This window comes from Mytilus californianus, unplaced genomic scaffold (genome assembly GCF_021869535.1).
Source record: "Mytilus californianus isolate M0D057914Y unplaced genomic scaffold, xbMytCali1.0.p SCAF_4, whole genome shotgun sequence".
Lineage (NCBI taxonomy): Eukaryota > Metazoa > Mollusca > Bivalvia > Mytilida > Mytilidae > Mytilus > Mytilus californianus.
Window position 1 is genome coordinate 58,909,590 of NW_026262690.1, and position 22,615 is coordinate 58,932,204.

Below are 22,615 nucleotides of genomic sequence, written 5' to 3' on the forward strand. Positions count from 1 at the left end.
CAAGAAGAAACTGTTAAAAAAAAACTTTATACCACATTGTCCAAGACATCAACAGGAAATAGAAAAATTAATAAGACAGATGGGGACATTGGCATTCCATAAGTAATATAATCATTTCTTTTTTAAAGAAGGAAAATTTTAAACGAAAAATATGTTTATATTAGTTGACGAAAAAAAAAATCGAAGTGGCGAAAGAGGTGGCGAAAAGAAAATTGACCCAAGGGAAAGCCTTGTGATGGCTGAAGTAAAGAATAGATTGAAAAATACATAAAAAACTAAAACCTTAAACTATATTTGACAAAGATTTATTCAGATCTTCTTGTTTACTTTTGCAGATGCAACAATGAGGTGGGATGCTTTGTCCGTACCGAGACAACTCAACAAGGTAATTCTTAAAATATATCTATAATACTGGTCATTTTATTACCTTAAGGTTAAGGTTTTTAACCGGCTTTTCAAAGGAAAATATCGGTTATTAATTTGGTGATATACGGCGGCCGGGCGGTCGGGCGGCCGGGCGGTCGGGCGGCCTGGCGCCTGCCAAACAGTATCCGTGCAATAACTTAAAAACGCTTTGACTTTAGATATGTTGTTTCCTGTGACTAAATGAAGGTCAAGTTCCATTTTCATGATTTTAGCTTTTATCGTTGTTGAGTTGTAGACCTTAAAGTAGCGAAAAGTGATACTTCGAGCGTTGTCCGTTCAATAACTTGAAAACGCTTTGACAAAATCTTTTCAAATTTAGATATGTTGTTTCCTGTGACTAAATGAAGATCAAGTTCCATTTTCACGATTTTAACTTTATCGTTGTTGAGTTGTAGACCTTTAAGTAGCGAAAAGTGATACTTAGATTAATTTTGGCCTTTCTATTTCTGAACCCTACACAAAATTCATATTATTATTTAACTTGATCCAGTTTGGGGGTCCATATTTGAAATTATCATTTTCATGCAGGAAAACCTGGTTTGCAGTCAATGTAATCTGGCAGCCTCTTGTTTCTTTTCTTCTCTGTTGATTTGGCCTAAAAGTCAATGAGAGCTTTGGCAATCACTTGGCGTCCGTCATCATCGTAATCCGTTTGTATTTCGTCTGTCGTCCGTCCGTCGTCGTAATATTTTTTTTAAATGATCACCTCGGAAACTAATAAGTCAAATGTCACCAATCTTTACCTGAATGTTCTTCAGGGTATGTAGTTAAAAAAGTGTATCCGGGGATTTGATTCATCAAAAAGCATGGCCGCTGTAGCTCAAAATAAAACATAGGGGTACACAAATTTTTGGGTTATATCTCAAAAACTGAAGCAGTTAGAGCTAAATAATCACATGGGTAGAATGAATAAACAGATCAAGGTATATATCTCCCGCGGAATTTTCAGAAAAATTGGACAACCTGTTTTGAAGTTATTGCCCCTGAAAAGTGTATTTTTTTTCGTATTTTCTTGAAAACTATAACATATCGAGAGAAATTTTACAGTAAAAATGACCAGAACAATAAATCAATAAATAAGTAAACTTGGCTGAAATTGGCATATGGCCCCTGATAGGTGTTATTGCCTTTAAATGAAGGTTTTATCCTTTTTTGCATTTTTTTTAGGAAACTAAAGTTGATACAGAGAATTTTTTGATAGTAAATATGTTCAGCAAAATATGATCTACAAGCAAATCAGCATGAATGAATTGCTAATTGATCTTATATATGACGTAATAGCTTGAAAAGCCAATTTTACTCATTGTTTGTGTTTTTTGGCAGAAACTATAATAGATAGAGAGAAATTGTAAAAAGTGTTCAACAAAATAAGATCTACAAAAAGGTCTACTTGGTCGAAATCGTCAATTGACCGCTTGTAGGAGTCATTCCCCTTGAAAAATTGTATTTGTACATTTTTTCATTTTTCCAGGAACCATTATGGATAGGGAGAAATTGTTAATGGCAAAGGTGTTAAGCACAATAACAAAGATAGATAGAGATCAACAATATATAGCAAAAATGATCAGGAAAGTGAGACCTACAATTAGGTCAACATAGTTGAAATCGTCAATTGACGCCCGAGAGTAGTTAATGCCCTTAAAAGATGATCGTTCTCCATATTTACAGTTTTTGCTAATACTATTATAGATAGAGATGAACAATTAACTGCAAAAATGTTCAGCACAATAAGATCTAAAAATAAGTCATCACGGCCGAAATTGTCAACCTATACATTTTAGAAGTTTGTTCCCAGAATAATGACTTTTTATCCATTTTTGTATTTATGGTATTTTTGTCAAAAAACTATAGAAGTTAGAGCAAAACTTTAAAAAGCAAAACAAATCAGCAAAATAATATCTACAAGTAAGTCAAAATGGCCAGATTGTCACACTGGTTATAGGATTTATTGCTAATGAATGACGTTTTTATCTCATAAACTTTAATAGATAGCTCTAAACGATCATAAACTGCAAACATTTAAAAAAAATATCAATACAAGACCTAACAAAATGCTACTATATCAAACCTACTTATATCTAATATAACTTTTTTATTTCATTTTGCCATCTATCAAAAATTATATAAGATATTTCTTTTCATTTTTTGGCATCAGATTTTTAATATTTCATGATGATTGTATACCATAATCTGGAAATGTAAGTAATTGGTCTTGTCATTGTCATAGCTTATAAAAAAATAGAAAATCTTCCTTTTACAAATAACGTGATAAAAAAAATAAAATGGAATAGCAAAGATGGCAATGTTGGGGAATAGAAGTTTGGATATTTAAAAATGAAATGAATGGATTCCTTTATTTTGGAAGATAATGTAACTAATGAAATGTCTTTGTCCAAAACACATGAAAGCGGTTATTTTTCTATAAAATGATATGATTTTTATACTATAAAAATTAATACTGCATCTGATCTTTTCTAATGAGAACAGAATATATTCACATGGGAACTGTTTTGTTCCCATGGGAAAATTAAATTTTTTTATGGGAGGAAAGTTTTAAAAATAGTTCCCATGGGAACTTTAATTTTCTCATAGGAACTTCAAATTTTCCCATGGGAACTCTAGTTTTTCCCATGGAAAATTTATCTTTAAAAGTACAAGTAATTTTCTGAAATGACATTGGTGGCATGTGTCATATGCCAATTTTTCCTTTTTCATTGCCTGTGTTGTTGAACGAATATTTACAATATCTCTTATATACCAGTGAAAGTCAGAATTGCAATAACATAACTGACTGCAATAAAGGACAAAAAACAATATCCAGATGAACGATTCTTTTTTTTTTAAATGTTACCACTGTATTTCAGCTGTCAGCTAATATGTGTTTTTCGAGTTCATTAGTTATAAATACATTTAGTTTTTGATCATTCCAAATAATGATTTTTATCTGAAATATTAAGTTTCATACTCCTGCTAAAAATGTATTCTAAAGCAATCTTGAAATCATTCATTCTTGTTTGAAACGATCATTATTCAAAATGACTAAACATTGCTATTAAATTCGTGTTGTTCAATCTTTAGTGTTCTGTTTACTGTTGTTTGGGTTGTTTTTTTCGTTTTACTTTTGGTCATGTCTTTATCGACCTTTTTTCATTGATTTGTATTGCCCCTCCTGAACATCTTCTTACATTTTTTGTACGACGAAAGAGATTGTATGGTTTTTCATTTTCATGAATTATACTTTTTATATTAATGTATTTCAAATAATTCTTTATCACAATCTCTACCGCTTGCTAGGATTGACGATTAAATGACTGTTACTAGACAAAATAAACTGTATCATTATAAGGGTATCTGTTATGATTTTAATCTATTTTCACATGATTTCCAAAACCAAATTAGAATCAGATGAGCGACACAGGCTCTTGAGAGCCTATAGTTTTTTGTTGAAAATATCCCTATACAGAAACGTCGGCCTACTGAACGACTGGCTTTGTAATTCGTTAATTGTTTACAACTTTGATAAAGTTTTATATGAGGAAACAAAAAGTCTCGATATATGCACTATTTGTTTTAACCTTAATTATGTCTGCATTTTTCATAACCAATGCCGCCCTGATTTGATGTATATTTGGTTATATAGAATTGAGAATGGAAACGAGGAATGTGTCTTAGAGACATTAAACCGAGCAAAGAGCAGAAAACAGCCAAAGGCCAATGGGTCTTCAACGCAGCGAGAAAATCCAGCACCCGAAGGCGGGCTTCCGGTGGCCCCTAAACAATAATGTATACTAGTTCAGCGAAATGGACACCATACTAAACTCCGAAACATATAAATGAACCAAAATTAAAAGTCACACAAGACTAACAAAGGCCAGAGGTTCCTGATTTGGGACAGGCGCAAAAATACGGCGGGATTAAACAAGTTTTGTGAGATCTCAACCCTCCCCTTTTACCTCTAGCCAATGTAGAATAAACAAACACACAGCAATACGCACAGTAAAACTCAGTATAGGTAACAGAAGAAACTAAGCAATATGACAATGATCAAACATAAACTAACAAAGGACTACTATCAGGTACTGACATGCCAGCTCCAGACCACAACTAAACTGATCGAAAGATTATGTCTTTATCATATGAAAATCAAGCACAATCCCGCCCGTTATTGTTTTAATATCATGCCATCATAAATTATACGAGAAGAACATAATCCGTAGCATGCCAACACATATTAAACGTTATATGTATATAATATATAATAAATTATAACTTTTCAATATAATAATATATTGGAATTTAATTCAGTAATACCGGTAATTAAATTCAGTTATTGTAATTATAAAACTTGGTATGATTTTAATTCACGGTCTGTCCGATTTATTTTTACTGGTCACTTTCATATGCTCATTAGTTTAAGCCCGCGAAATTTAGTCCGTGCATTTTACCTCAGGGTGATTAGTCATTTGGATTCAAACCTTACACGGAGTTTGACCAAAGCTACAGAATTAAAACTAAATTCCGAACAGAAGAAAAGATAAGTATTTTTTTTAGTTTTAAAATTAAGCAAAGTTTTACAAAAATAGTGGTTCAATACAATTTAAACTGTAAAACTTGTATTTCAATTGTATAAATATTGTCAAACTTTGTTAATTGCTTAAATTGTCGCTAACTTTTTCTTTGGTTAAATATTATAGAATCTAAACTTTGTTATTGCTTTAATTGTCGCTAACCTTTTCTTTGGCTATCATCTTATGTTTCATTTGTTAATTGAGTAGATAGTTATAATCATAGTGCGAGTTGTTATAACAATTTGTTCATGTTATTTATTTTATTTTTAATTCAAATCATGCAGTACTAAGTAACCGGTGAGTAAGCTATATATATCATTTTCAGCATCAATGTTTATATAATTTCATAAACTATTGTTAAGGCAAGGATGTCTCAAACGAAGCGAACTAGTAGTTAATATATTTATAAATAAACATACTTCTCAATTGAATTGTTTCATATTTTTCATGTTGGGGCCTTTTATAGCCGACTATACGGTATTGGTTTAATCTCATTGTTGAAGGCCGTACGGTTGCCTATATTTGCTTTCATCCACTTCATTGAACTTTGATGGATAGTTGTCTCATTGGCAATCATACCTCATCTCCTTCTTTTTACATCTTTCGTTATTATATGTTTGATATTATCACTCTGAATATGCTTGAAATATCTGTCACTGGACTTTGAAAAAGAAAGTTCAAATATTTCTTTTTTCATATTAATGCAATCCGTAAATTTAGTGATGTAACAATGACAATTGATATAATCTTTTACTAATGAATTGACTAACATTGTAATTAATTTGTTTAAGCCATTATGTCGAGAGGAAAGGGGAGAGGGTGCTGCAAAACCGCGCGGCAGTTTCGATTTATAGTTATAGATTTCAAGGTCAGCAGGCCTAATTTCCACGGATGCAATTTTACTAATTTCAAATTTTATGTTTTTTTACAGCTAGCAATCAATATATTATATTATATAATGGTTTTAAATATGGTTTTCGAACACATTATACAGGCCCAAGGGTTGCTTATGAAAGCAAAAATTTAAAATCAATTTTACAAGATCCAAATTTAGCTTAGGAAAAAGTCATGTGGAAAATGGCAGAACTGTGGACCCCTTTTATAATCGACCTATTTCAAATCTACGAGTTTCTCCCATAGGCATTGTGCTAAAGAAAACGGGTGGTTTTCGTTTAGTAACTCATTTGTCTTCACCAGCTAATGGCGGCGTCAATGATTTTATTGATGTTTTCTATACTTCAGTAAAATATTCAACTTTTGACAATGCAGTAAACATGATAAAAAGGTTAGGTTTTAAAGCGGAAATTGCCAAAATGGATATAAAGTCCACCTTCAGATTATTGCCCATGTTCCCTGAAGAGTTTGATTTCTTTGGGCTTTGAAATTGAAGATTGGTATTTCATAGAGAAAACATTGCCCATGGGGTAAACGGTCTCGTGTAGTCATTTCAATAGGTTTTCTTCATTTTTGCACTGGGCTGTAGAAAGAAAATCGGGACTAAATGAAATTGAACACTATCTAGATGATTTTTTATTTGCTGGAGCGGAAAATATCGACAAGTGTCGGACATTAATGAGCACGTTTTTCAATGTATGTGTTGAATTAGGGGTTCCTTTAGCCGAGGACAAGACCGAAGGTCCAATCACGAGAATAACATATTTAGTTATAACAATTGACACGAAAAAAATGCTAATTCAAATTCAAGAAAACAAAAGAATTGAATTGCTGCAAAAGTTGAAAGATGCAAGTAATCATAAAAAGATAACTTTAAAACAATTAGTCCGTATGTGGTTCATTGGCTTTTTGTGCCAGGGCTTTACCAGCTGGACGTGCTTTCAGTAGACGTTTATATATGGCGTGCCAGAGAGTGAAAAAACCGCATCACTTAATCAGAATATCAAAAAATATTTTGAATGATATTTCAATTTGGAAATTATTTTTAGAAAATTATAATGGGATTTCTTATATTTTGGACGACGGGTGGTTGTCAAGCTCTGTTTTAAATCTCTTTACCGATAGTGCTAGGGGAAAAGACGGTGAATGTGGTGTATATTTTAATGGGAAATTATGGAACGCCATGACTGTCTTCTGATGTTGATTGTTTAATATGTTCGGTGCTTTATGCATTATGTTCAGTAATATTTATATTTTGTTCAGTAGTTTTCATATTCTGTTTTCATATTCAGTAATTTAGACATTATGTTCAGTAGTTTTGACATTATGTTCGATGCTTTGGTTATTATGTTCAGTAGTTTCATTATTATATGCATTGCTATTTAAATTATGTTCGGTACTTCTGACGTTATATTCAGTGCATTTTTCATTATGTTCAGTACCATCGACATTATGTTCAGTAGATTCAATATTATTTGCAGTACATTATGTATAACCTTCAGTGGTCCCGGTTTCTTTATATTCGGTGGATTATTCATTATGTTCAGTAAAAGCATCAGTATTATACTCAGTTCAATGAACTATATGTTCAGTAGTTGAATCATTATGATGATGCAGTGAAAGTCGGGAAATCAATAACGGAAATTTTCAGAAAAAAACGAACGCGGATATTTTCGACGGACGTTTTCTTCATGGACACTTTTACGGGATCAGGAATCGGAAAATGGAAGAAATGGAAGCAGTATTAAATTGGTATGGTTAACGTTGACACGTTGGCAAATTTCACAAGGAAAAAATACTCCTGACTTAATTTCTAATATGCCATGATTGATTGATTGTTTGTTGTTTTCTGAACGTACAGTAGCAAATATTTCACGCATATTTATGACGAAGAGGATGAATTTTTAAATAAGAAATAAGAAGTTGCATGCGTTGTCGTTGATACGCCATGACCATAGAGAGAAGACAAAAAGACAAACAGCAAAAAATAAAATGTAAAAACATATTCTATAGCTTTTGTATTCCTAGTAGGTAACCCTTTTTGTTGGTTGGTTGTAGCATAATAATCTCATGCACCGACTTTTAAGAGACCACGAAAAATCTCCTTGCAGATACTCCTATAGTATTCTGCATCCTACCCCGCTAATAGATTAAATATCAGATATTTATTTGAAATAACCCAAGATAAATGAGGTTGTGGATGAGGTTTACAGAATAGAGAAAGTTGATTCATAAATATGACCATATCAATGATAATTCGTGGTAGCACGGATTAGCCTTGAACCTGTATCTGGATAATGTCAATCTATTCCTCTTCATTCTGGCTATCTTTGGTGGATCTAGAAATATGTTTTTAAACGCTCTGTTCAAGAACGGATATTAAGTTATTGGTTTGGGTAGTTTCTAGTCTCTTTTTAAACAAAAGGGGTCATGTTTTATGCATTACTTTAAAATAATAAGAACCATAACTGTACAGAAATGGTGAAAATTTTCACATAATTAAAGTTTTGCACTTTGTATTTTGATTTTCATTACCTGTCTAATAGACAGTCTATGGTAATCATATTTACACTTAGACCTAGTTAGTTTTTGTGTATACAGCTTGAATTTGGAAGATTAAAAATCTTAATAAATGATTTTAAAATGACAATCATACTGATACTCAATGTTCATTATTTGTAGCACTTTGTACAATATTTCATCTATACCCTTGCATACCAGCATAAATTTCCATGTAGCTTTTTGAATGTATGAAATTTATGACTAGTTGTTTTCTGGTTTTTCTGCTATTGCAGAGCTTTTTGCTGTCATTTTTGTCTGAACTCTATCACGAACTGTTTTATTATTTTTGTAATAATTTCTGACACAATGCAGGAGAAGAATGTAAGATTATCTTTGTCTGCAATAGTGGACGAATACGTTATTTCAAATAAATATCTGATATTTAAGCGCCTATTAGCGTGGGAGGATACAGAATACAATAAGAATATCCAGAAGGAGATTTTTGGTGGTCTCTTAAAAGTCGGTAAGTCGCTGCATGAGATAAATATGCTACAACCAACCAACAAAAAGGGGTTACCTTATAGGAATACAAAAGCTATAGAATATTTTTTTTATATTATTTTTTTTTTTTTGCTGTTTGTCTTTTTGTCTTCTCTCTATGGTCATGGTGTATCAACGACAACGCATGCAACTTCTTATTTTTTGTTTAAAACTTCTTTTTTCCGTCATAAATATGCGTGAAATATTTGCCACTATACGTTCAGAAAACAACAATCAATCAATCATGACATATTACAAATTAAGTCAGGAGTTATTTTTTCCTTGTGAAAATTGCCAACGTGGGAACGTAAACCAAACAAATTAAATACTGCTTCCATTTCTTCCATTTTCATTCCATCCCGTAAAAGTGTCCATGAAGAAAACGTCCGTCAAAAATGTCCGCGTTCGTTTTTTTCCGACAATTTCCGTTATTGATTTCCCGATTTTTACTGCATCATCATAATGATACAACTACTGAACATATAGTTCATTGAACCGAGTATAATACTGATGCTTTTACTGAACATAATGAACAATCAACCGAATATAAAGAAACCGGGACCACTGAAGGTAATACATAATGTACTGCAAATAATATTGAATCTACTGAACATAATGTCGATGGTACTGAACATATTGAAAAATGCACTGAATATAACGTCAGAAGTACCGAACATAATTTAAATAGCACTGCATATAATAATGAAACTACTGAACATAATAACCATAGCACCGAACATAATGTCAAATCTACTGAACATAATGTCAAAACTACTGAACAGAATATGAAAACTACTGAACATAACATAAATACTTCTGAACATAATGCATAAAGCACCGAACATATTAAACAATCAACATAAGAAGACAGTAATGGCGTTCCATAGGAAATGGTCATATTTAGCTAGGCCTATAAATTGGAAGGAAGACGTTTTCAGAGACATCACTTATTTAGAAATGATCACTATTGCATTATCTATTTATTTGTGGGGTAGTTTGTGGCAGAGAAAGAAAATATTTCATTCCTATAACCAGTCTGTTGTAAAAATGATTAATTCCTGCTCATCAAAATCACCTCGTGTTATGTCACTTGTTAGACATATTGTAGTGTGGTCCTTGCTGGGTAATTTTCACATAAAAACTGTTCATATTCCTGGTTACAAAAATATTTTTTCTGATTTAATCGCTCGTGGAAAATTTCAGAAATACAAGGAATTGGCTCCATGTGCAGAATCACATACCACTTTAGTTCCAGCGGACTTTTGGACAATTTTAGACCAGTAGTTTTGAGCCTAATAGAAGCCTTAAATTCTTCCAATACTTGGCTTACGTATCAAAATGGACTAAATTCATTTCAAAACTTTTAACATAAACTAAATTTGAATGACGTATGGCCGTGCCCTGTTTCACATTTAGTTAATTATATAGCTTACGCGTTTCAGAAAGAACATTCATATTCTACTGTGAAAGCGTACCTTTCAGGCATTAGTTTTTATCATAAAATTAATGGGTTTTTGAACAACGCTCATTGTTTTATAGTTCAAAAGAAGCTCAGTGGCATGCTCCGTTTAGATAAGCGACACGACTGGCGTAAGCCTATTAGTATTGATATATTAACTAGACTTTTAGATGCACTGAAATTAGTTTGTTTTTCAGTATATGAAACATGTTTATTTAAAGCTTCATTTTCAGTTGCATTTTTTTGGATTTCTTCGTGTTGGAGAAATTTCAAAAATCGATTTTTTTAATGAGAACCATATTGTAAAACGATCCAATATATCATTTGATACTAATTAAGGGTCACTTAATATTACAATTCCTTCTTTTAAGACTGATCAGCTGGGCAATTCAGTCACGATCATAAAACTAGTTCGGTTTGTCCTGTTCAGTTGATGTCAGACTACCTTGCCATGAGACATAAAAATGATGGACATATATTTTGTCATGCAAATGAAAAAACTCTAACTAGGTACCAGCTTGCTAATATTTTAAAGAAAACCCTTGCCTTTCTAGGTTACAATCCTTCTGAATTTAATACACATTCATTACGTATTGGAGCTGCAACACAGTCTTTTCTTGATGGTTTAGATGAAAATAGTATTAAAATGAAAGGTCGATGGAAATCAGCTGCTTACAAAGGTTATATAAGAACACACCTCGTATAGTATTAAAAAACTTAATTTCAGGGTACCTGAAAGATATTTGGGTAATTGGCTCTTCAATTGTCACAAGAGCAAAGTATCAAGCTCAATTTAGGCCAGTAGGTGCATCGCTTGGATTAGAGAAAATTGGATGTCAGTTAATTTGGATCGGTATGTCAGGTATGAAATGGCAGAATTTGGTTAGTTTGGTACAATGTATAATTATTAATTGGAGAAGTATTCCGTTTGCTGTTATTCTTCACTGTGGGGGTAATGACATTGGGGAGAATTACTCTGTCATATGAAGTTTGCCATAAACATTCTCTCAAAGATATTATCTGGCACTGCATTAGTGTGGTCAAGTATTTTACCTAGATTTAAATGGAAGTTCTCTAATAACACTGGAGCTATGGAAACTACCAGGCGGAGAATAAATAGGGGGTGCGTTCATATTTGCTTAAAATAAGAGGTTACGTAATTAAACATACAGATTTTGAGGATAAGCATGTTGGCCTTTTTTGTGAAGATGGGCTGCAACTTTCCTTCATCGGTATTGATATATTCTTAAATCAGATTCAAGGTGCTCTGGAAATGTTTTTACAATTTCCTCATTGTTTGGTTTTCCCTAACAATGAATAAACTAGCTTCAAATGTTGAGAGCAAATTATTCAGTTTATCAATTAAAATTTGAATGATGTTGATTGTATTGAATTTAACTTGATGTTGATGTTTATGTTATTTGAAATTTGTTGATTCTTGCTGTTAAATTTGTCATGCGGTAAATTTCATGGCGGATTTCCATTTGCTTAACTGGTTACTTAACTGGTAATTTTGGCCGAATTTACTTTATGCTGCTATGGATTACCCAGTGGCTCCTGATATAACTTTGTTACTGCTGGATGGCCCTTCAGTATTTTAATCGTCATCAAGTTTTGATTGACAAGTTGGTTGTGTTTCTTTGTTGTAATAAATGCCACGACAAATTTACAGCCAAATAAATCTTATTTTCTTTAAAGCTTTTGACTCATAGATTACTTGTTAGATTCAGTACATCATGAGGTCGAACAATGAGAATACAGATGTAAACAATATAAGTACACTTACATTTTATCTAGGCTCCCCTTTCAATCTATATGTATAATTATATATATATATATATATATATACAATAATGGAATTTAATTCAGTAATAAATAATTTCAGTTATTGTAATTATAAAACTTGGTATGATTTTAATTCACGGTCTGTCCGATTTATTTTTACTGGTCACTTTCATATGCTAATTAGTATATATATACCGCGAAATTTAGTCCGTGCATTTTACCCAAGGTTGATTTGTAATTTGGATTCAAACCTTACACGGAGCTTGGCCAAAGCTACAGAATTAACCCGCCCTCCCATTTTCCCATGATGAATATTCTCTGCTGCTTTTCATTTATCGTTTCAGTTCTGAAAGAATTATTATAGAACCAGCGTCATGGCATATATAACAGACTGAGCTTGGTGTTTTTATGTATTGTGAATGGACTGGCCAAATTTACTTTATGCTGCTATGGATTGCCCAGTGGCTCCTAATATAACTTTGTTACTGCTGGATGGCCCTTCAGTAATTTAATCGTCATCAAGTTTTGATTGACAAGTTGGTTGTGTTTCTTTGTTGCAATAAATGCCATGACAAATTTACAGCCAAATAAATCTTTAAAGCTTTTGACTCATAGATTATTTGTTAGATTCAGTACATCATGAGGTCGAACATTGAGAATATAGATGTAAACAATATAAGTACACTTACATTTTATCAAGTGCCCCTTTCATTCTATATGTATATTAGACTTGTATATATATATACAATAAATATATACAATACATATATACAATAAATATGTACAAGTATAAATTGAAAACAACGTTCAAACCTATGATTGCGTTGGATAAAAACCGCAATTTTTATACGTGTGCATACAAAACAAATTTCTTGGTAGAGGGGTCTAAATACAACACAAACAACATTTTCCAAAAGACCAAAAAAGTGAAAGTATATTTTAACAAAACGCATTTGACTTGCAGATCGAACAACGGATGTTCTTAAACCCTGCTGAACCTATTGGCGATTGCCAAATAAACGGATCACCAGATGTAACAAAATGGATCTTATTTATTAATTTAATACCAAACAGAAAACAATAAACTTGCGGAAAAGATGGTATACCGCTAACAAAAGGTGCAAAAATTAGTACACCATATCCGGATTTCGAAAATTAATGTCTCTTCAGTGATGTTACGAATCAAAACGGTATTTGGAAGGCCATATAATTTACCTCAATTTAGGATAGACTCTTGAATTTTGAAGAGTCGAAATAGGATGAACGAATCATATAAACCCGAAGGAAAATATTATACAAGCCCAAACGAAACAATGAATATATATATATATATATATATATATAACGATTATTATCATATACTTAGAGTAAATAACTTATAATTTTTACAGTATGATAATAGCATTAAATTTACGTGAATTCCATATTTTCCGAAATGGTGCTTAGTGGGCTGATATGAAAAAGTTATCAACTGCTTCCGGCTATTATCGCATGACATTCCGACGTTACACGGCAAATTCCGGAAAATACACCTCAATGGTACGTTTTCAGTGAAAACACAAAGTAGGGTACAAAACAAATATTAGGAAACTGGAAAATATATTATGTAAAATGCAAAACAAATGATACAATAAATGCATTTTGCAAAGTTTCCAGCATAATTTAGCAAGTTACTTTACAAATGTTGACTTTTCCAAACAGTGTTTATTATGTTTTGTTGATTTTTTTTTTATCGTCAATATTTATAGAATAACTAATCGAAGAATTCAAATAGAGAAAAATATTCAACGAGTGACCGAACAACACATTAATTCAAGAATGCGCGTAGCGCATGAGTTAATTATCAGTGTTGTTCAGTCACGAGTTGAATATTTTTCGATATTTGAATTCTTTGATTAGTTATTCTTTTTATTACATTGGCAAATGGCTTTTTTAATGAAATTAATGTAAAAATTGTAAGGAACTATATCTTTTTTCTACGCATTCACAATTTGTTTTGATCCGACATGATCGACGTCTTGACAACGCCTATTGTTGTATGACGTCAGAGAGTGAAATAACCACGTTTATTTCACATGTGAAATTATCGGTTTTTATTTGACTGGGAAATCAATGTAATTCATTGCTACCAATGTAATAAAACAATATATTATACTGTTGTTGTGTTCCTCTGTTGCATATGATAGAAAGATTTCTTATCGGATGTATAACATTTGGCGTCCGTCGTCCGTAAACTTTTCACTTTTTGAACTTCTACTTGAGAACAACTTAAATGGATCAATATATTAAACTCTTATTTTTCTCCATTCTTGAAGCATATGATAAAAAGATAATAACATGTCATTTTTCATATCAGATGTATTGTCAGCCCAAGGTTCAATACTTGGGCTGATAATACATCTGATATGAAAAATGCCATGTAAAATAATCTGATAATATTCTCAATTTATCCTGAAATATCGATATATTTATATAAACTACAGCCTAAGACACTTTGTAGCTAATTATTATAATTTTGTATCGAAGATGTCTGCTATGTTTCACGCTGACGTAACTTACCGATCCATTTTCATCATGGCTTTGCAAACAACTCTCTTATTGAAACTGTTTTTTTTTTCGAGCAACCAAATACAGTTTAAATGTCCCGAAAAAATTATAGATCTGTTAGTCAGAGGTAACAAAATAAGTTAATCAAAATAGAATTAAAGCAATTAAAAACGATTGATAAGCAACAGCTTTAAATATCAAACCGCTGCTTTTCCACCTTGACTTTTCTTCGGTCCGAAATCATTTGTTTCTAAACAGACTCCGCGACCTAGAAAACTGAATTCGTGTAAACACGTTTATTTTAAAATGCTTCCTATATATAAACTATAACATGCCTTTGTTTTAAGAAATTATTAACAACTACCGCATCCGTTTTATTGATAATAGCGTTTAACTGATTTGTGTCTCTCCTCTAGGAAGTCGATATAGCGAGACTTATGTTTTCAGTTGCGTCGACGGCGTCAACAATGTATTTTGTGATTAGGTCAGTTTAAGGTGAACCACTAGTGGTAGGTCAATGATATTTGGTAAGTAGTTGCATTAGCATTGGCACATCTCATGGAGAATATTTGGCCCCACCCCCTCAGTCATGGTATATTTTCTGAAACTTTTTCATAGTTTACATGAAAAAGTTTGAATTTAGGTCCATTTAAAGGGAACAATTTTTAAATTAATGGTATTTTGTATGCACCTGTATTAGCATTTACATTTCTCTTTACAACGGAAGTCATTTGGTCGTGCACTTTCAGTCATGGTTCATTGACTTTGAATGGTTTGCATAGTTTGTATATTTAAGTTTCAACATTTGTGTTGTACAAGCAAAATTGCATAATGGTGAGACATATCTCTGTGCCAACAGTTTATAATAGTTGGTTCTTATGGTGTGCTGTAGCACCACTGTTCCAGGTTAGGAGAGGATTGAGAGCTTGCAAAAATGTTGAACCACACCACACTCTGTGTTTCGGTCCAAGTCAGGTGCCTGTAATTCAGGGGGTGTCGTTAGTCGCCGACTATCAAATTTGTTTTTCGTTTATCCTTTTGAATATAAATCGGGCTGTTGGTTTTTCTCTCTTGGATTGTTTTCCATTTTGTCATTTCGGGCTTTTATAGCTAACTATACGGTGTTTGTTTTTCTCATTGTTGAAGGCCGTACGGTGACCTATAGTTGCATACACCTAGCTTGATACATGTATATTAGGTAAGAAATTACCCAAACTGAGCCTTCTATGATTTCCTGTTTTCAAAACATTCTGATTATAGGGTAAAATTTCGTTGGTTTTTGCCTGCTATTATTATTTTTGTGTTTTGTTTTACTAGTATAAACATATAGGCTGTTGGTTATTCTCATCAACACAGTAGCAGTATATCAAAATTACAAATAAAAACATAGTTGCTTGATGCATTTATACATGTTTTAAATGTTCATGTCTCATCAGTGGTTTTGAAAACCAATTATAGGAATAAAAGAAAATGTTTGGACAAAGGATAACGGTACTAAATAAGATATCTGCTTGGCCTGTGGTTATTTTAGCTTGAGACAAAATACTGCCTTTTCTTGAAAAATAATTTTTGCTGGTTGCAATTGTAGTTTTCCGTCCATTGTCCTTGTCTACGTAGTCAAATGAAAATTTTAGAAGTATTATGTTATATGTGTGCAGTATTTTTTCATTGGATATTTAGCAACTATCATTCAATCTTTGCAATTCTTAAAAAGTCATGCAAAGGAAATCTATCTATAGTTTCAATTCATTTACGGTTTCAACAGACTTAAATATATAAAAAAACTATTAATTTTTTAGATAGTTTTAACGGTCCTTTTTATCTTGTTTTGTGCGTCCAACGATTTGTGTGTATGTTGTGAGCCAATGTGATATGTTTACTGAAGAAAGACTAAAAGACTTTAATATCAATTCAACCTTGTTACAAGAATATCAAATCGCAACAATCGAGAGACGACGACCACAACAACTCAAAAATATAAATATGATACCATAAAACACAACATTTGAGGTAATATAAACAACATGCAACAATGAAAAGCTAAAGCTTGTGTAGTGTTTTGATAGTGATGGTCACTTTTCCACTCTAATATGTATACTCATTAGAGAATATAAAATAAAGACACGTGGTACAATTGCCAATGAGACAACTTTCCACCAAAGTTCAATTGAATTGGATTTAAGTTACTATAGTTCACCGTGCGGCCTTCAACAATGAGCAAATCCCACACTGGATAGTCATCTATTCAAGGAACCGATTTGACTGGTGAAGGATTTCAACAATTATATCAAACAATTTATAACATCTTTTATGATATCTAGGTACAACAAAAGACACAGGAATTAAAGATCACAAGAAAGGTAAGAACAAATATTTTACAGCATAAGATATTTGTATTGATTTACCGAATCCAGAATAATTCATGGAACAGAGCAAGATAATTTGAAAACAGGTATTAAATCGTTTGCATGAAAATCTTTAAAACAAAGAGAGAACAAGACAATCAACTTTTCAAAGTGCTTTTCGCAGTAACATTTTACAAACATATTTTCATACTATTGGTTTGTTTATTTGCAAAATTGAATTCTTAGGTAAAAGTTAAGGTGGTTGCACAGTTATATGACAGTATATATCATATATTTTTTAAGGTGCGTTCACACGGTGTGATTTTCTATCCGATTTTATACCGTCCCACATGTAAATCGTACAACGTTCTGTTCACACTATACGATTTTCATTCGATTATCAAGCGACATCCGATTTTAGCGTTCAGACGGTGCGATTTTTGTCGAAACGAAATTATAGGTAAAAAATCAGATGGAAATCGGGTGGAAAATCGTACTATGTAAAACCACATTTAGAGTCAAATCTATGTCTAGCCTCAAATCTGTGTCCCGTGGCGTCATGACACTCATATATATGGTCCTTTGTCCAGCCTCAAATCTGTTTCCTTTCCTCAGATCTGTATCTCGTGGCGTCATCACACTAAAATCTGCAGTCCTTTGTTTATTCAAAGCCGTGTCCTTTTTATAAAATAGACTTTCAGTAATGTGACGTGAATTTGAACAGGCACATATAAAATGCGACAAGGTTAACGCGCTCAACCCATTCATAACCTTGGACCGCCCGTTGTGTAATATCACAACTTAAGAGCATCAGATCAGCAAAAAGCATAAAAAAAAAGCAAAGAGGAAAAACCCAAAAAAGACGAAAGACACAAAGTACCGATCTAAGAGGACTCAAATCTATTTTTTTATCATTTGGCCTTCAAGTCATCGTTACTTATTTGACGAATAAACAAGAAACGTTTATTACTAATGTGTTTAAAATGAGAGAAAAACAAGTTTTATATTTTGACTGTTTTCGGTACTATCTATACTATTAAACGAGAAGACCTCATTTTGTGTGTCGCTTCTCTTCCTTCCACAATAAATTAATCATCATGCCTCTGTGTCCTACAGGTACCATGCATAGTCGCATTCGTCATCCTCTCTTATGATTATTCAGTTTGGGTAATTTTGGGAGGAAAACGAAAATAAAGGCGTCCGGATATTGTTTCCGTCATCGGACAGACTTTTAAGTCATAGAAAAGACTTCCGTTTAGGACTATTTTAAAATTACACATAATTTTCATTGGGGACAAGACTATTATTTTCGCGTTTTTATGTATACTATGATCATACATATACTATAAATAAAGTGTATTTGCTATTTACTATCAATTCCAAGTTACTATCCACGGCGGTCACTGATATATTATATAGAAAGTCTCTATATTATATATCAGTGACCGCCGTGGATAGTCTCTTAGTCTATATAATATATCAGTGACCGCCGTGGATAGTAAACTTGGAATTGATAGTAAATAGCAAATACACTTTATTCAACGTATATGTATGTTCATAGTATACAGAAAAACAGACAAAAAAATTAACGGACTTTGGAAAAAGGGGGAGGGCTAAAAAAAATTGTCCTATCCCCAAGTACCGATGACTTTTGATACCTATCCTGAAATTCTCCAGTCATAAATCTTTTACAAAAATTCATCCTAAAACAGTTTAAATACTTTCAATTACGCTCTAATGCCCGCGATTTCGCGGGTGTGTTCTAGTTTCTTTGATTTAAAAAAAAAACAAAAAAAACTTGACAATAAGCTTAATAAATGACTGAAAAATAAAACGCTTTTAACACTTTTTAATTGCGAAAAATTGTAAGCTTCGATGTACATCGGTCAACCTGTTTTCTTGCATGATAGTGATTTCGTTGGTGAATCGTACCCTTTATCTGCATTCTAATATTGAAAAAGGGACACAGAGTTGAAATAGATGTGAATATTCAGTTCTTCTTTTATTACCGCAGTCCTTGGGATACAAAAGGAAACTTTGATGAAGCCACATTACACAAATATGCCTTTTCTCTTAAGATTTGGTCTAACTTCAATTTTCTAATCTTCATCAAACAAACAACAACCAAGTTAAGTTTTTTTTCTCATTTAGACGATAAAGAACACACAGAATGGATGATGAAACTCAGCATTTCAGTGGCTGTATTTTCTCTGCTTGTAGTTGCTGTTATTTCAATTTCAAAATGGTAGGTGAAAGTAAAGCTCATTTTCATAACGCAAGAAAAGACAATAGAGAGCATGCACGTTTGAGATACATACCTAGATATAAGAAGATGTGGTATGAGTGCCAATGAGACAACTCTCCATCCAAGTCACAATTTGTAAAAGTAAACCATTTTAGGTCAAAGTACGGCCTTCAACACGGAGACTTGGCTCACACCGAACAGCAAGCTATGAAGCCGGGCCCCAAAAATGACTAGTGTAAAACCATTCAAACAGGAAAACCAACGGTCTAATCTATATAAAAAACGAGAAACACTTATGAACCACATCAACAAACGACAACCACTGAACATCAGTATGTGAGATATCGAATAATACTCGCAGTGTGTAATCCCGCTGATATCAGTATGAACACTTTATGGTAAAACCATGAAACTTTACACAATGTTAGTTATGCTACTAATGACCAGTTTTGGACAAGACAAGACAAGACAATATTTTATTTGAGTCTCACCTCTTATAAAACATTTACATAATATTACAACTTCACATATAAAACAAGAGCCACTCTAAAAAGAGTTATGAGAGACTATAAAAATGATATATACATTTACATAATTATATGTATACACACATAAAATATAAAACATAAAACATAATAAAAGTATACATTTTAAGAATATGATAAACATTTTTCAATAAAATATCATAGCAGATTTTGGCAGTATAAAAGTAAACATTTTCATCACTAAATAAAAATACAAATTTATCGTCATCTGACATACTATTAAAATCATGACAAAAAGAATTAGCAAGACTAAACAATACAGCACGAAAATCTGCATATAGTACAATTAAAACATATTCTATCATTAATAGGTAAGTTCTGATACCGGCCCGTTTCAATTTTTAGGGGCGCAACACCACAGCGAAATTTTGCAAAAGCACTTCTATATTTTCCTGCAATAGTTTTACAAATATAATTTTCTACCTTAAATTCTGTTTTAAATAATTTATAAGTACGTAGTTTGGCATATTCATTCGAAACCAACTTATTATGCCATTCCGTTTTAAATAAATCAATAGCTAAGCATTCTATATCCTTAATTAAATTTTTAGTTAATAATATATCACAATTACAATATGGTTCAAGATTATACTCTTTAAACTTCGTCATTACTCTGAAGCACCAATTTTTAATTGGTTTATTTCCATACTTATATGACCACATAAATACTCGTTTGTTCAATCTATTATTGTCCATTTTACAAAATCTGGACCATAATCTAAAAACAGGTGTCCATTGCTTCACATTGCATGGAATCCAGCCCATATCACCACACAGAGATAAGTTTGGTGTGTATATTTTCCTACACCCATAAAACATCTCATCGCTCTGTTTTTAACTGCATTTATGCAAGAGAGTTCTCTTGTTCCCCATATTGAAGCACCATAATCGATGACTGACCATACAAGTGTGTCAAAAAGCTTTGTATAAGTAGAGGAATAAAAACCACCATTTGATTTACATTTTGCGATCAATAACCCAAGAGTTCTACTTGCAGACTTGGCAATAGCTTTTGCCATTAAATCATAATTTAAAAATTCTGTAAGATGTAAACCAAGGTACGTATATTGTGTAACAATTTCAATATTATCATTACCAAGCATAAATTTATAAATAGACCTTGGAGATGAAGGTGTTCTAAAATGAATAATCTTAGATTTACTTAAATTAACACTAATATCATTTTTATGACACCACATATGTAAAACATCTAAGAGCCTTTGTAAGTCTGATTCATTATAAGCAAGTAAAACAATATCATCAGCATAGAGCAAAATACATATTTTCTCTTCCTCTAGCGGAATACCAACATTTAAACTTTTAACTTCATTTACTAAATTATTAATAAAAATATTGAATAAAATGGGCGATAACACACACCCTTGTTTTAGACCACATTTAACATCAAAACATTGGGTTAAATTCCCATTAATTTTAACACATGACTGTACTTTATGATATAAAGATTTTAAAGCATTCAACATTTTACAACTTATTCCTATTGACTCAAGTTTACAACATAATAAAAATCTGTTTACAGTATCATACGCTTTTTTGAAATCAATAAAAGCTGCAAAAGTTGATAGTTTACACATTTTTCTTGTTTCAATAATATTAGTAATTGTTGACAAATGATCAATAGTACTACGATTAGACCTAAAGCCATTTTGTTCATCATGTATAAAATTTAGTTCATCAAGCTTTACAGTTAACCTTGAATTCAGTACTCCGCAATACAGTTTATATGAAGTTGGCGCCAATGTTATTCCTATGTAAGACATCGGGTCTCGAGGGTCGGAAGTCAAACTCTTTGGTATCGGGGTGATTATCCCTCTACTCCATAGCTCCGGTATCATTCCGGTATTATAACAAATATTGAACACTTGAGTAAGGGCGTTTATAGCTGTCAGATTTTTATACATCTCCATCGGAATTTCATCACAACCAGGAGATTTTCCCGCTTTTGACAATTTTAAAATATTGAGAACTTCTTCACTCGTTATTTCACTATCAAGAATATCATCGGTTATTATGCAACTGCTATCATCATTTTCGGTAGCTTCATACAAATTTCCAGAATTTAACATATTTGAAAAATCACACTTCCATTTATTTAAAACAATTTTCGGATCGGTACATATTGAATTATCTTCCATTTTTACTTCCATTGGAATACTTTGCCTGTTGTTTCCTACTCCAATTTTCCCGATTTTCCTCCAAAATTCTTTCGGATTATCTTCTGAATTCTTTAATTCCTCTTGCATACTTTACCAGTATTTGCGTTTGGAACGTTGACACGCTTTATCGAACTTCGAACTGTTTACTTTTTTGGACATAATCACGACGTAACGTGCTTTTATTACAGGTTGCTTTAATCCATATTTTTTCAGCACTACAGACACAATTCCATTAAACGGTCAGTTCCTCATTCCACCATGGCTTTTTGCATCTACGGCGTTTGTTATTAAATCCATCTGTAATATATGTTTTACACGGAAGTTTACTTGACATCTCTGTTTTTACCACTTTAATAAATTCACAATACATCTGGTCTAATTCGTTTTGTGACTTATTTGAGTTTTCAAGGTATAAAATAAGTTTGTTTAAGTCACAAATAACTTCCGAATTTAATGAAAAGTCCTGAGGTATGTTTTGTATGTCGTATTTTGATTTCACAGTTTTTTTGGTATTATGGTGTTATTTTGGGCACTTCAAAGTCTAGTGACATCTCTCATGATAACATAGAATGGTCTAGAACA

At 32.2% G+C, this 22,615-nt stretch overlaps 1 protein-coding gene across 1 annotated transcript in view; it reads left to right on the forward strand.

Annotated features, from left to right (window-relative positions):
• Nucleotides 1-341: 341 nt before the first annotated feature.
• Nucleotides 342-22,615, forward strand: part of LOC127698513 (uncharacterized) — a 49,622-nt gene continuing 27,348 nt past the window's right edge. Inside the window, exons 1-3 of the mRNA XM_052202025.1 lie at nucleotides 342-385; nucleotides 17,043-17,081; nucleotides 19,218-19,311. Of these exons, the coding sequence (XP_052057985.1) occupies nucleotides 19,241-19,311 (71 nt within the window). The 5' untranslated portion in view covers nucleotides 342-385; nucleotides 17,043-17,081; nucleotides 19,218-19,240. The remainder of the gene's footprint in view (nucleotides 386-17,042; nucleotides 17,082-19,217; nucleotides 19,312-22,615) is intronic.